The 15,694-nt window shown below is 39.0% G+C and overlaps 1 protein-coding gene across 1 annotated transcript in view; it reads right to left on the minus strand.

Moving 5' to 3' along the window:
* Positions 1-1,924: 1,924 nt before the first annotated feature.
* Positions 1,925-15,694, minus strand: part of LOC105987241 (chromosome unknown open reading frame, human C9orf135) — a 59,142-nt gene continuing 45,372 nt past the window's right edge. The window contains exon 6 of the mRNA XM_013018438.1: positions 1,925-2,107. Coding sequence (XP_012873892.1) covers positions 1,925-2,107 — 183 coding nt within the window. The remainder of the gene's footprint in view (positions 2,108-15,694) is intronic.

A 15,694-nucleotide genomic window follows, 5' to 3' on the forward strand; every position in this document is an offset into this window, starting at 1 on the left:
ACCTGACTTTTATATAATCCACTATATTATGTCTTCCTCACATTCATGTGCTGGAGCCCTAAATGCCTTCCACCTCCCAACCAGTGTGACTACCGAGGCTCTTTAGGAGGTAATTACAGATAATAAAGACATAAGTGTAGAACCTAGTCTAGTGATTCTGTGAGTGTGGTGGTGCACACCTGTGATCCAGTCTTCAGAGGCTGAGATAAAAGGATGGTGAGTTCAATGCTACCATGGGATATATAGTGACACTGTCTCATAAAAGCAGGAAAAGGAGGAGAGAGAGGAGGAAGAGGAGGAGGTGGTGGCGGAGGTGGAGGAGATCTCTTCACACCACCATTCTTCTACAATAGGAGTACACAGGAAAACACCAAAAAGTTATTCTTTGACATTATTCAAAACTCCTAAACCCTACCCAACCAGAAATTTGACCTGGGACTTTTCAGCCTCCTATACTGTGAGTGCCACTCCCATCTATGAAATTGTATTATGGCTGCCCCAGGTGACTGACTGTTGGGAGCCGACAGTAAAGCTCCAAGGTCATCTTGACCCTTGTGCTCACTTGAAGGCACTTACAAGGAACTGGCTTTCATGAAAAACACCAGGTGTCCGGGTTTGCTTTGCTATGTCTGTAGAGTTTGTTTTACTTTCTATCAGTTGACCTTGTCTTGTTTCAATCTGCACCTTGTTTTTATTAAAATTTTCCTTGCTTCTCTGCACTATGGTGACCTTAGGTTGCCTCTTGACTTCTAATAGTATATAATAAGGAGAGTTAAAAATAAACGGTGCTGCAGTCTTGAGCTGCAGGCCTCCCGACCCCATCCTTTGTTTTATGTCTTTATTTTTCCATCCTCACCCCCTAACTCAGGATTCCCTTTCATTGCCGGCAGGCTCCGGCAACTGACAAAAAATTTCTTCCAAATTCTAACTCCAGGTGACTCAACTTCCTATCAATCACTTATGGTTTCATTAAAAGATTTCACTGTCTGAATCCCTGCTAGCTTTTATCTGAAATAAAGAAAATACTCACATTAAATAAATACAATGTAACTAGCTATCCGATATTAAAAAGGCTATAGATAATACTCCTTGACACACTCACCTAATACAATAAATATTCAACATTATCATAGGGGAAGAATTCCCCAAATGCTAGTCCTTTGAGTTTTATGTCAAATCTGAATATCACTTACATCTTTATTCACTTAAAACTTATCTAGAATATGGAGGGTAGACTAAGGGTTAACAAGCTAGGAGGATTTGTGAGATGAATAGACAGAAGGTGGATAGGATAAAATTCTGATGTCCTATAGCATTGATGGGTGAACATAGTTACCACGATGTATTATGTATTTCAAAACAGATAGGAAAGAGAACATTCAGTGTTTTAGTGCAAAGAAATGAAATGATTCATCTTTGAAGTGATAGAAATAGTTAATTGCTTGATTTGATCATTATACATTATATCAACACATACTTAAACCAAAACATCATATTGTACAAAATAAATATGTACCATCAGGTAGTAATTTTTAAAGATCTGTTGTTGTTGTTGTTAAGCAGAATTTAAATTGGCTCAGTTAAGAAACAAATAAACAAAGAAAAACCCAGACACATGGAAAGTATCAGAAGCTTAACTGGGCTGACTTTATCTCCCTTATTTCTAATAATAAAAGAAATGTATACGTCCTAAAACAAAATAGCATAGCCACAAATAGGATGGTGATATCTTCAGTGGCACATATAATAAACTTCAGAAGTTACCAAGAGCCTAAGAAAAGATGTGAATACATGCTGGTTTAGAATATTAGATTTTCATTGAAAGGAACCTCCTTTCCATTGTATTTAAAAGACAAAAAAATCAAATGTTATATTTATTATTCTTTCCTTAGCCAGAGAAACCAGTTCCATACATTATAATCTTTTAAAATGGTGTAACAGGATTCTGAGACAATGAGTACAGTTTTAGTTTTGCATCTGAATTAGCATAAATCCCGCTTTCATCATGAAACATGTTGATACCAAATCTTTTGGAACCATTTAGATCAGTGAACTGAGACCGGCATTTTCTGTGGACTATAGAGTAATCATTCTGACAGGAAAAGTCCTATGAAGAGAGAAAAGAAACAAATATCACAGAATGACTAAAATGTATAGAATGACTTCCAAATGTTGATCTTAATAGCTTACTCTTAAATTCAAGGTAAATTTTCAACAGTTGATTAGTTTGATCTCTGAACAAATGCCTTAATAAAAATAGTACTATTGCAGTTATAAGAACTTCAAATGCTAAAGAAGAATCTAGCTCAAACTTATTTTACTTATTAAACTAAAAAGCTAAGTTATTAATTTTATATGCAAAATTTTTCTCACTCCTAAGAACATACCATAGAGAGCAAGTTAAATATTATGATAACCCAAATAAAACAAAACAATTACAACTTAACTACCACCTGATACCTTTTTAATGTTGCTGATCTGCTGAAATCATTCCCATTGGTTACACCAATAATAATTGCTACTCAGTCAGTGGTGATAGTAAATGCTAATCTCTAAAATTCATTCTTCTGTACCTTAAAATAACCCAGTACAGTTTAAGATGTTTATCCTTATACCAATTCATGAAAGCTTCTTTGTAATACAGAAAGACATTATCACTGACCATTTCCCAAAGGAAATATTGATTCTCTCAGACTACACCAGGGGTGATGGCAGATAAAGAACATGAAGCCTTTTAACTGATTATCTAATTTTGGCTTTAAATTGGTCTAATTTTAAATCACTAAGACAATATTGAAATTAAATCACCAAAGCTATAAAACAGTGAAAGAACACCAAGGTAGTTCTAATCTTAGATTGATTTTTGTTGAAAACAATTGTATTTTTAGCAGTGTCCATTTGTCTAGTGAGTACCTATTATGCTTGGGCACGATCCTTGAGCACGTACATCTTTTAATCCCTAACTAGACTCTGAAGTACAATTCTTGACTCTGTTTTACATATAAGATCATTTGCCTAAAGTCTCCAAAGGAGAGACCTTAACAAAATTAAAGACTTTAAAGAAAGCCAAATTATAAGTGACTGAGACAGGACTAAAAACTAAGTCTGTCCCACTGTCCATCTATAAACTTTTAATAAGAGATAAAAAGAAGTATAAACTATGAAATGATAAATCTACATGCCATCCATGGTTAGGGATATAGAATGCCCATAATAGTCTATTTGCTTTTGTCATTGTGGACTGTTTCTTTGGGCTTTTCTGTTGGTTGGTTGGTTGGTTGGTGATCAGTAAGTCAGATACAAGTACTTTGATCACTGGCCCAAATGGTATAGCATGTTCTCATTCCCATCTTTACTGCACTCTAACTACGAAGAGTTCAAATGCAAGGTCAGTATGTTCCTTTAGAAACATAGGCAGAAAGTAGGATATATTTTTATGAGGTGAAATACAAGTCAAAATGTTGTACTTCAGGAAAAATGTTTCTGGCAGAATAAGTATTAAAAACAACTAGAAATAGAAAGGACTGGATTCTAGAACTGTGATTAGAATTGAATATCAATAACTCACATGTCATGAATTGATGGATGGATAAACAAACATGGTTCCTACACACAGTGAACTATGATTTGACACTAAAAGAAAGGAAATATTGATGCATGGTATGACACAGATAAACCTTGTGAACAATTTTCTAAGTGAAAGACAGATAAACCAAAAGACCATATGCTCTACGATTTTTGTAGATAAGATGTTCAGAGGAGGTATATGAACAGAAACAGAAAAGGAGATTGGTAGTTGCTAAAAGATAGGAGAACGGGAAGTAGAGGAAGATTTAATAGTTCAGGATTTCTTTTGGGGGTGATGGAAATGCTTGAAAATTGATTGTGGTGATCATTTACCTCTCCTGTGATATACTGAAACAGCAGCAACTCGTACACTTAAAAGGGGTGAATTTTACAGTACGTGGGATTTTGTGGAGTAGTATATCCCAGGCAAAGCTTTGATTTTTTGTAAATAGTTTCATTGTTATTATAAAGCTGATGTACAGAAAGGTTACAGTTACATAAGTCAGGCAAAGAATACATTTCTTTCTGGACAATGTTACCCCTTCCCTGGCTTTTCCCCAGTTTTCCCCTCATCCCACCCACAAGTTGTATTGTTCATTTTCAATATAGTGTCTACTGAGTATCACTGCTATGTTTGCCTCTCCATTTCTGTTGCCCCCTTCCCCTTCCAAAGACAGATAAATGAACAAACAAGACAAAAAGAAAACAACAACAAAGAAAAAACCTCTAGTTAGCATTTCCTGGAGTTCATTTATATAAATATTATTTGATATGATCAGAGGTACATAGACATTGCACCTTGAGTTCCCCCACTTAAGAATACCCTCCTTTGGTCTCACTGTGTGTGAATGCCTAGAATTCTGAATAATTTATCATGTCCCAGCATATTTTAGATTTAGTGTCTGCATTTGAGAGAAAATGTGTGCTGTTTGTCTCATCTCACTTAACATGATTTGGTCTGGGTCCATCCATTTCCCTGCAAGTGATATAACATTATTCTTTCTAATGTCTGTGTAAAGTTCCATTGTGTGTATGTAACACATTTTTTGATCCTCTCATGTATTGTGGGGCATCTAGGCTGTTTCTATAAGTTGGCTAGTGTGAGTAGTGCAGCAATGAACTTGGATGTGTAAGTGTCTTTATCATATCCTGGGCATGTGGTCTTCTGGGTAGATGCTCAGGAGTGCTATGGCTGGGTCATCAGTAAGATCTATGTTTAGCTTTTTGTGGAACCTCCAGTCTGCTGTTCAGAGTAATTGTACTAGTTCATATTCCCACCAACAGTACAAGAGGGTTACCTTTCCCCCACATCTCTACCAGCATTTGTTGTTGCTCAAATTCACAATGTTAGCCAACCTAACTGGGGTGAGAGAGAATCTCAGAGTTGTTTGGATTTACATTTCCTTCATGGCCAGAGGTGGTGAGCATTTCCTCATGTATTTCCTCTTCTTACCTCTTCTTCTGAGACGTATCTACTTAGCTCCTTTGCCCATTTAGTGACTGATTCATTAAAAGCTTTTATTTTAAAGTGGAAAAAAATGAATGCATTAAAAAGAAGAGTTCTGGAGTTAGGCTAAATGAAAATCTCCCGTTAAGATACATGACCCTAATTGCCTCTCATTGACCAAGGTGTATCCATATACCAGTACTAAAAACAAAAACAGCCAGTGTTCAAACAAACAATTGCCAGACTCTGTGGTTTAAATACTCCTGCTACTGCTAACTTCAGGATACCAGGGAGAAGTTAGAAAACCCTGAATGAGAAAGACCTGAGCATAATGAGATTGTACAAACTGTTGGCTCCAGCTCACCTGGGTCTACTTCTCTCATTTCTCAGTGTGGAGCTGCCAGGCAGTGGATCAAGTCTGATGACAGGGCCACAGCCTAAGAAAATGAATATAGTTTCACCCCATCCACAGAGGCACTGCTGAGCCCAGTAGTAGGTACAATGCTTGATTGTGTTGATCAGATTAAAGCTTAGGGTTTTTATTCAGTAGATTATGTGAAAGAAACTCCTTTTTGACTATTGGACATGAATGAGAAAGCATCTAGCCCCGTCTACAACTAGCATGGTATGAAATGGACACCTTAAAAGACAGATATGAGAGTCAGTAGCAAACATGATACACGGCTATATAGATCCTTTCCTGAAGTCTGACACTACCAAGAACTGTGTTTGTATGTGCTTTACCAAAATTATCTTAGTAACACTCCTTAGTAACATAAAATACAGGAATATTGAGGCACTTGGGATCAAAGGAAGGAAATGAACTCAAACCAAGAGAGCAGGCCAGACAGAAAATTCATGACAAAACAAATAATTAGGCATCAGAAAGAGGGAGCTACTGGTGAACAAATCAGATATTCAAAAATTAGGACAGGGCTGGGAAGGTGGCTCAGTGGTAGAGCGCTTGCCTTGCATGCATTAGGCCCTGGGTTCAATTACTCAGCACCACATAAGCAAAAAAAAAAAAAAAAAACTAGAAGTGGTGCTGTGGCTCCAGTGGTAGAGCCACTTGAGCTGAAGAACTGAGGGACAGTGCCCAAGCCCAGAGTTCAGGCACCATGACTGGCAAAAAAAAATTAGGACAAATTACCAGGAACCTGGATATAATTTATCATTAGAAAGCACAGTCTGCTTTGCAAAGTTTAATATAAAAAGGCTAAAGTAGAACAGAAGACAAAAAGCAGAACTGTCAAGAACAAACTTTGAAAGACCTCTATATTGACTGCAGCCCAAACCCAAGGCAAAGCTGAGATAGTGGAAGTTTCAGGCAAGCAAGAAATGTATCACTCAAATCAATAAAAGAGGGAATCATTTGCAATTACGTTTCTCCCTTTAGTGTATGTAACCACTCCTTTGCAAAAGAGATTAAAATGTGTTTCAGAAAATGCAAACTGAAGAGCAGCATAATGTCATCTTTCAATTTGCAGCATACAAATTTTTTCAGTAAGAGCTTGTAATCAAATATACTGGATTGATAACTTTGGAATATCTATGATCAAATGACAGAACATAGAGTTCCCCAAATGTGTAGGGAAAAAAATCATCCTTTGCTCTGAAGTTAAAGAGTCGGGTGCTGGTGGCTTATGCCTATAATCCTTGCTACTCAAGAGGCTGACATCTAAGGATCGTGGTTCAAAGCCTGACCAGGCAGAAAAGTCTGTGAGACTTTTATCTCCAATTAACCACCAAACAGCCAGAAGTGGAGCTGTAGTTCAAGTGGCAGAGCTATAGCTTTGAGGAAGAGGAAAGAGAAGGGGAAAAGGAGGAGGAGGAGGAGACAGTTAAGAAGAGAAGGAATTGAGGAAGGAACTGAGGGGAAAGTAGAGCATCAGAAAGGATGAGTGTATTTCCCAGTTTTACCATCCCTATGCTTCAATCTGGCAGAGCGCTTTTATTCTAGAGAGAGAGAGAGAGAGATACATTCTCAGATACATGAGAAGATAGCAGAGAGGTATGGGTGGGGGTGTCTCCAAAGGGAGCTGCAGGTGTTCAGCGGGGACACTAATAGGAGCTACAGAGCCGAACGCTGAAGCTGGAATTGAATGAGATTCACAGATGGCTTCTGTGAGGTCTACAGTATCAATGGGAGAGGGGAAAGGCAGCTGAGTTATTAGAGATGCCTTCTGAGCTCCAACCAAGCCCAGAAAGGAAAAAGAATAACACAATCAATTACCATGTACACATATGTTACCCACTGAAGCCAGCAAGGGGAAGAGTGCCAGGCAGACCAGCTCATCACCCTAGAGACTGAAACAGGCAGAGAATGCCATATGTGAACCCCCACTCTTCCCCTCCAACATCCCCCTTGGCACAGGTGAAATGCCCTCTTAGGGAAGGCTGATGATGTTGTTACACACCATCCTCTACATGGCAGCATCTAACTGTTAACTATTCTATGATGCCTTGGTTCCTTGGGTGGGGATTTTGACAGGATACAGTGAAGAGGCATCTCTCTACTACATAATGTCTTGAACCTCAGCTGGAATCACCTGAAAATAGGAGATGACTTGAGGGCTAGGGTCTGGGACTGTTTCTCGTTGCCATTGGTGGTTGGTATTGACTGGGATCACAGCTGCGCTGTCAGAACCACACAGGCTGCCCTCACTTGTGTTCTTGTGTGAGCCTCCTCCCTACCTGGTGACTGTTCATGAGAGTGATGATGCCGTGGTTCACACCAGTGGGGAAGGTGCGCTTCTTTTCAGTACTTAGCCTTGAAAGTCATAGAGCATCACTTCCAGCACGGACAGAGTGTAGCCAGATGTGAAGGCAGTTGACATGGAATGACACTGCACGAGCGGCCATTGTAAGAACACATGGGACAGATAGGCGCACACATTGCAGTTGTTTTTTAAAGGAGATACATTTTATTTCATTTTTAGATGTTATTGTAAAGGCGACACACAGAGGGGCTACAGCTACACAAGAAGGTAATGAGTACACATTTCTTTTTGAACAGTGTTACCTCCTCCCTCAGTTTCTCCCAGTTTTCCCCTCCCAGCTACCATCCCCCCCCAAGTTGTAAAGTTCATTTCCAAAATAGTATCTAGTGAGTATCACTTGCATTGCTTCACCCTTTGTCCTTTGTTCCACCATTTCTGTGATTTCCCCTTCTGTTCCCCAAATCAGGTAAACTTATATAAAAAAAATGGGTGCAGAAATCTTTTTTTTTAAAAAAGTGTCAACCGGGAATAAATCAAAGCAGGAAAACAAAGAAGAAAAGAAATAACTGCAGAGACACACACACGCACAAAAACACTTCTTGTTTCTATTTAGCTCATTTAGAATAAGTGTGATTTTAGATGGCCATATGCACATAGGTATTGAGCCATTGTGATCCCCTGCTAAGAATATCCTAGATATATTCTAGTTATTACAAATGAGGGAAACCATGCAACCTGTCTCTTTGGGTCTGGCCTTCTTTACTTAATATACTTTTTTCCAAGTCGTTCCATGTACTTACAAATGGGGCAATGCCATCCTTTCTGATGTAAAGACTTAAAGAGAGACTTCTTCAAAAAAGAAATAAGAATGGCCAAGAGACACATGAAGAAATGCTCAACATCTCTGGCCTTAAAAGAAATGCAAATCAAAACAACATTGAGATTCCACCTCATCCCAGTTAGAATAGCCATTATCAAGAAAACCAACAATAACAGATGTTGGCAGGGATGTGGCCAAAAGGAAATCTACTACACTGTTGGTAGGAATGTAAACTTGAACACTCTGGAAAGCAGTATGGAAATTCCTCGAAAGACTAAACATAGAGCTCCCCTATGACCCAGCAATCCCACTCCTGGGCATTTACCCAAATGGCCACAAACAAGGCCATACTAAAGCTACCAGCACAACCGTGTTCATTGCAGCATTATTTAACATAGCTAAGATATGAAATCAACCCAGATGCCCCTCAGTAAATGAATGTATCAAGAAAATGTGGTATATATACACAATGGAATTCTTTGTCGCTATTTTTGAAACATATATTTTCCCTTCTTTCTAGGGAGAGTCCAGAATCCTCAAACATCACCCTGATTTAATGATATACTAAAAGGCCTCACAGTTGGATGTGTGTGTGTGTGTGTGCACGTGTACGTGTGTGTATAGTTGTGCTCACAGATATGATTTATTACAGCAAAGAACACAAGGCAAAATGAGTAAAGAGAAAAGGTGAGTAGGCTGAAGGTTATAGAGGAAACCAGGTGCAAATCAAGAACCTTCTCCCAGTGCAGCCAATGAATTGTGGCATCCTCTCTACCAGGAAAGCTCATGAGAGACTAAGTGCCCAGGGTCTTTATTGCAAGCTGATCACATGTACTAAAATTTCAGCCTCCCAAATGGAAAACAGGTGCTTGGCAGAAACCATATTGTTTGCACAAGCAATTTAGGCACAGGGAACCATTCTAATTGAAGGCTTGTTAGCATGAAAGCCAAATTTCTACATGGCAGCCAAGGGTCAAGCTTGCAATCATGCTTTTTAAAGAATAGTGATCTCAGCTCCGCTATGTTAATTCTTCACTACACACAGGATTGAAAGATAATCTTTAAGAAAGTGAGAGCATTTTTCAAGGGAAGACTGCACGCTTCCTAAGGGAACTGTTGAAATTATGCGATCAAACATGGTTTTAATGTAGGGAAGAGAGTGTTTTCCAACTAGTGGTGGGCTGGGGAAGAAGGCCAGTAATCAGATCCATTTCTTCTACATGTGATCATTGTTCCATGTTCAGCACCGTAACATAATAATTAAGTCTTTGTTGAATATTTATTTAGTCGGAGTAAGAGAGTTTAGAAATTGTATATAAGAAGATTTGGGAATTACCACACATAGTTGACTAACGCCATTATTCAGACACTGGCTCTTGGCTAGGCTTACCTAAGGTAAGGCGAAGATTTTTCTAGGCCTTTCAGATAGGTTAAGGTCACGGGAAAAATTAGTCCCTGGAAAACATATGCAATGGACAGGCATTCCTGCACAAGGAATAGGCAGTGGAAGAGACATTTTATATGGAGAACCTCCAACACTTGCAGGGCTCATGGGACCAAGAACCAAAGATGATTCATCGCTTCAAACCTGAATGGCTGGGACTTACAGCACGGAAGGACTTTTCCAGCAGGGGAAGGATGAATCGCATTTTGGACATTTCTAATTTGCGATGGCATCAACACAAAGCACTTATCTGGAAGGTGGTGCTAAGGGACAGATGGCTTGGAGGGGAGTTAGGGCCGTGTGCATAGCACTTGGCAGGGTAAGACTGCTCATGGTATTCATGTGTGGACTGCGATTACACAATATGCTCATCCAATTTTCCTGAGGTCAAAAGCTGAACTGTACTTATGTAGCCTTGTTCTTGAGAAATAAACACTGAGGTCTTTTCTTTCTCCTCTTTTCAGAGAAAAGAATAGGGCTTACAAGATCCCCAAGATCTCCCCCTGAGTAGTTCTACCTGTCTCCTAGGTGACTTCAACAAATAAGATATCTTCTGCATTTCTTGAAACTTTCTTACAACCTTAAAATTACAGGGTGATTTAAGCAAAAGTTGCATCTCCAGAATGGGGAGTGCAGAGTGACTGGAGTAGATGAATTCTCTGAGAGTGTGTAGAATGGGGGTGGAAGAGGAGAGTGTTCTGTGGCCTCCATACCACGGATACCATGGTTGGATCTATAAAGAAGCCACAAAGGACTGGGGCATGATAAAGTTGCTGTGTGACAGCGCCTGAAAGGCTAGAACACATGAAAGCCGACAATGCTAACTTCCAAAGATGTTTGGCAAAGAGCAAGACCTGACAAAACACAACAGTGTACATCAGATGTTAGTCATCTTGGTGTGTACCGTCTCAGACGAAAAGGTCAAGTTCAATAAGACATGCTGAGAAAAGGTAGAAAAGAAAGCAAGCTGAGGGCAAGACCAGAAAGAGAAACTTCCTCCTCCTCCTCCTCCTCCTCCTCCTCTTCCCCTCCTCCTCCTCTCCTCCTCTTCCCCTCCTCCTCCTCCTCCTCCTCTTCCTCCTCCCTCCTCCTCCTCTTCCCCTCCTTCTCCTCCCTCCTCCTCCTTCCTCCTCCTCCTTCCTCCTCCTTCCTCTTCCTCCTCCCTCCTCCTCCTCTTCCCCTCCTTCTCCTCCCTCCTCTTCCCTCCTCCTCCCTACTCCTCCTCCTCCTGCTATAGATCATGATGAGGCAGTCTAGGATGCCACAGAAGGGACCTCTTCCTGAGTGGGGTTTCCAATTGGCCTTCCCTCATTATGAAAGAGAAATCGAACGTGTTTTTCACTTGTACTAATAAAATGGACTGCCCCACCACCTCCATCTTCAACACCTCTTGGGTGTTATATTCCTATTTTAAACATCATTTTCTCATGATTTTTTTCCCTGAAAATAAAATGATACTGCTGTTTCTTGTTCAACTATATACCCAGTCCTCAGGGGTTTCCCCCCCCCAATCTCCCAGTAAACAGTTCCTTGGTTTATTCTGACTTGATTTCATTCTCATTGAGACAGACCTTTCTAATATTTTTATAGTTTTATGTTGCAAGGTCATTTTCTATGTTAGTCCAGCCTTCTGGAACATCATTACCTCTGCCTAATTTAGCATTATAAGATTAATGAAAATCATCATCTCCAACCCTCCATCCAGCTCACCCATAAAGAAACATAATGGGTTACATTTCCCGGCCAAATCAGTTACACTGAACTAACCTTGTGTCTACCATTATAGATAGCCATTAGCCACCTGGCGTGACTACAGTGAAGACCAGCCTTCCCCAACATGCCTGTCAAGAGCTATGCTCATTGGGGGTATTCTATTTACACCTAAAAGGTATTTGAAGCAGCAAGCTTGTTTGTGTGAATGTCACATTGAATGAAATGAAAGAATAGATAAAAGTAAATTGCTGTGAGATTCCCATTCATTATTTTTAATACACATCATATATAAAGACCATAGCCCGTATGTACACTTAACTGGAGACCTGACTTCCCTTAGTCAACCTTTCTTCTCAGTCTACACAGAGCGGAGTGGGAAGAAAAGAGTAATCTCCCTCCAATAGAATCTGTCTTGCTGACTGCAGGTGCCCCCGAGCTACAAGATATCATGCATTTTCTTCTCTAAGTTTCAAATGGTTTTATTCCTTTGGATATTTTTCCCCTCCCAAGTGATTAGATTAGAAACATAAGAGTAATCGACAGCTGTAACCCATGGGATCTACTTTTGTTACATGTTTAAAAAACATTTACCTTTTGTTTCTGCTTTGGTAAATTTTTAGCAAGGGAAAAATTTAACAAGTACAAGTATCTACCCAGAGGAAAATAGCTGTAGCAAATACAAAGTATTTTAGGCTGTGAGGATAGTATCGGTACCGTTAATAAAGTCCAGTCAATAGAAGTTTTCATTATAAAGAAAAAATTACTGCAATCTCTATGTACACACACTTTACAAAGTAAGATGACTTTTTTTTGGTGAAGGGGAGGAATCTGTCGTGGGGCTTGAACTGTAGGCCTGGGCACTGTCCCTGAGCTCTTTTGCTCAAGGCTCATGCTTTACCATAGCTCCACTTCTGGTTTTCTGATGGTTACTCTGAGATAAGAGTCTTGGGCACTTTACTGCTCGGGCTGGCTTTGAACCATGATCCTCAGATCTCAGCTTCCTGAGTAGCTAGGGTTACAAATGTGAACCACTAGCCCACAGCTCAAGCTGACTATTTTTATAATATCACACAAATATTGATTTGCAGACAGCAACATTAGCTAATTGAACATTAGCTTCTGACACTCTCTTCTTTTTCTTTTTCTTTTTGCTTTAGGGTACTTTAGTTGCTTTTTAAAAATTATCCTTAAGTAGTCGTACAAAGGAATTGCCATTTAACAAAGCAGTTTATGAAGACAATGTACCTTGATTAATGTCACCCCTTTCAATCAATGTCACCCCTTTCAATATTCCCAACCTCCCCCTCCCTACTCTTTTCTTCCTATCATTTCAATCCTATAAAACACATGTATTGGTTTTCTTAGTTTTTTCATTTTATGTTATGTGAGGACATTTACCTCTGTCACTGTTCATATTCATAAGGATATAGCCTAATAATATGCTTATAAATCTGAGGCCCAAAGCAAGATTAAAAAACAATTTCAAGAGAAAAAATGTCTTTCTACTGAAAGGACCCAGGCACTAAATATTATTTGTGAATCCGAATTTCCTGCAAAATGAAGCTCCCTACTTCTGTACTACTCGTGATGCACCAAATGAAAATGTGCATTTCCTAATTTTCAAGTTGACTTGAAATTAAATGCCTGCTAGTTTTTAATCAAAGGGGCTATTTGCTCACCAAATAACATTTTCAGTGGAACAGGATCTATAGAATAGCATTAAATCAAATAGTGGGATTCTAGAGTGAGAGAACTTTTAAAAATCATTCTGTCTGTAAAAGTCAGGGAGCTCCAGAGAAACAAAACTAGTACTGGGGTGTGGTGGGAAAGGGAGAAGGAAATGCACGGGTATTGCATCTGTAGATTGCTTTTGGTAGTACAGAATTAATTTTCACAATATTAATTCTGCCAATCCATGAACAATGAAAGGTCTTTTCCATTTTCTAATGTCTTTTTTGGGGATAAAATGCCACCTCTTCTTTTACTAATCTTGTAATACCAAGCTACTCAACTATATATTTTTCTTTCATCGATGTATTTTATATTTTTCTTTCATCTATACATTTTAAATTAATGTTATATGGAAAACATACTGTGTCTGTTTTTCTATGTTATGATTTACTAACGCTACTGCTGGTGTAAGTGAGCGCCATTATATTCATTCTCAATTCCTCTTGGTTTAATATTTTGGTTCTCTTCCTCTTTTTTTTCCAAAAATATAGTTTTATTTAAATGGATTTGATATTTTTACGAGATAATATGTAACAAGATAAAATATGATTATGTCACATGCAAACAACTTATAATATTCTAAGACTAAGACAATTATAAAAGAATATATACAGTGTAACTCCAATTTAATATATAGTCACAGAGATGAGAGAGAAATGACTGAAATACTACACAAAATAATGAACAGTGCTTGTCACTAGATTACAGGATTAGGGATAAATTATTTTTATTGATAATTTTTAAAAGTTTTTGTAATGAATGATATTTTCATAGCCAGAAAACAGTAATTATGACCTTAAGGTGAATTAACCTTTTTTTTAAAATTGATGGTTTCACACCCAAACACCTGTTGATTCCTTGTACAATTGCAAGTTAGATTCTAAATCTAGCAGTTAAGCACAAGGGCATCTCATATTTCTTTTCCTCAGACAGAACAGAAATATGTGTAATCCCTGCAAAGCACTTGGTTGCAAACATGTATGTGCTTTGAATGCAATAAGGCAGATTGGAACTGAAGCTATTTTCTTTGCTCACCTGCAATAATGTTATGATTTAGCCTGTAGGATTTGCCTGAAAATGGATTCTCTAAAGGCAGATAAACTGCATCCCTGGATAAAAAAAGCTTCTGACATATATCAAAGATGAGCTGGTTATTGACCTGTTTGTATGCAGTATATGCTATTTCTTATGGTAACATCACTTTCTCAGTACTGTAGATTGTGGTAAATTATTAAGAATGTGAAGAAGCCTAGAGTGGTCTGATCTGTGAAATCTGGCACGAAACATCTGGAGAGACAGTTTCATAGCCACAACCTCATAATCTTAAAATACATTTATGAAAAGACTGAACCAAATCCACCTTATTATTGCTGATAGGAAAACAACTCAAAGAGAATGGATTGGCTATTTATCATAACCATGCAATAACCAAAAAGAAAATTAATTGAAAAATAGTAACCCCTGAGGTAGGTACCAAATGAACGAACAGGTTTGCCAATGCAAATTGAAGAAAATCATTGACATAACTATGTTTGGCCCCCTCTTCCTCTTAAGTAGATAATCATACTATGTGAAGATAATAATGCCTTTTTCTTTTCTTTAACAATAGTTCAATGTGTTTTGTTCCTTGCTAAGTAAGGAAAGACTACTGGCAAGAAGCTTTGCTGTGTTTCTATAGGCTAGTCTCCTCACCTTGCCAAGCCTGGGCTCCTCCCTCTCCCTCTCCCTCCCCCTCCCCCTCTCCCTCTCCCCCCCCCTTCTCCCCCTCCGTGCTGGAATCAGCTGTTTCTAGTGATTCTCTATTCTTGGCTCTCTCCCCGCCCCTCTCTCTTTCTCTCTTGGTGTTGAGAATCAGCTGTTTCCATCGCCTAGTGGTTTTTTTCCCCTCCCCGCTCCCTTCCCCTCCCCTCCTCACCCCTTCTTGACTGGGACTTGGTCAAAGATCTCACTGAGATGCTGCCCCAGCTCAGCTGCACAATTCTTGGAACATTATATTCTAATTCCAAAATGGAATGCTTTTTAATGTTTTATTGTTATAAAAGTGATGGATGGACAGAGGAATTGCAGTTAAGTAAGTCAGGTAAAGAGTACATTTCTCTCCCAGTTTTTCCTTCCAGTCCCCACCCACAAGCTGTATAGTTCACTTTTGTGGGGGTGTCCGGTTGTGGGGCCTGAACTCTGGGCCTGGGCACTGTCCCTCAGCTCTTCAGCTCAAGGCTAGCACTCTACCACTTGAGCCACAGAGCCACTTC

This window comes from Dipodomys ordii, unplaced genomic scaffold, assembly GCF_000151885.1.
Source record: "Dipodomys ordii isolate 6190 unplaced genomic scaffold, Dord_2.0 Scaffold40, whole genome shotgun sequence".
NCBI lineage: Eukaryota > Metazoa > Chordata > Mammalia > Rodentia > Heteromyidae > Dipodomys > Dipodomys ordii.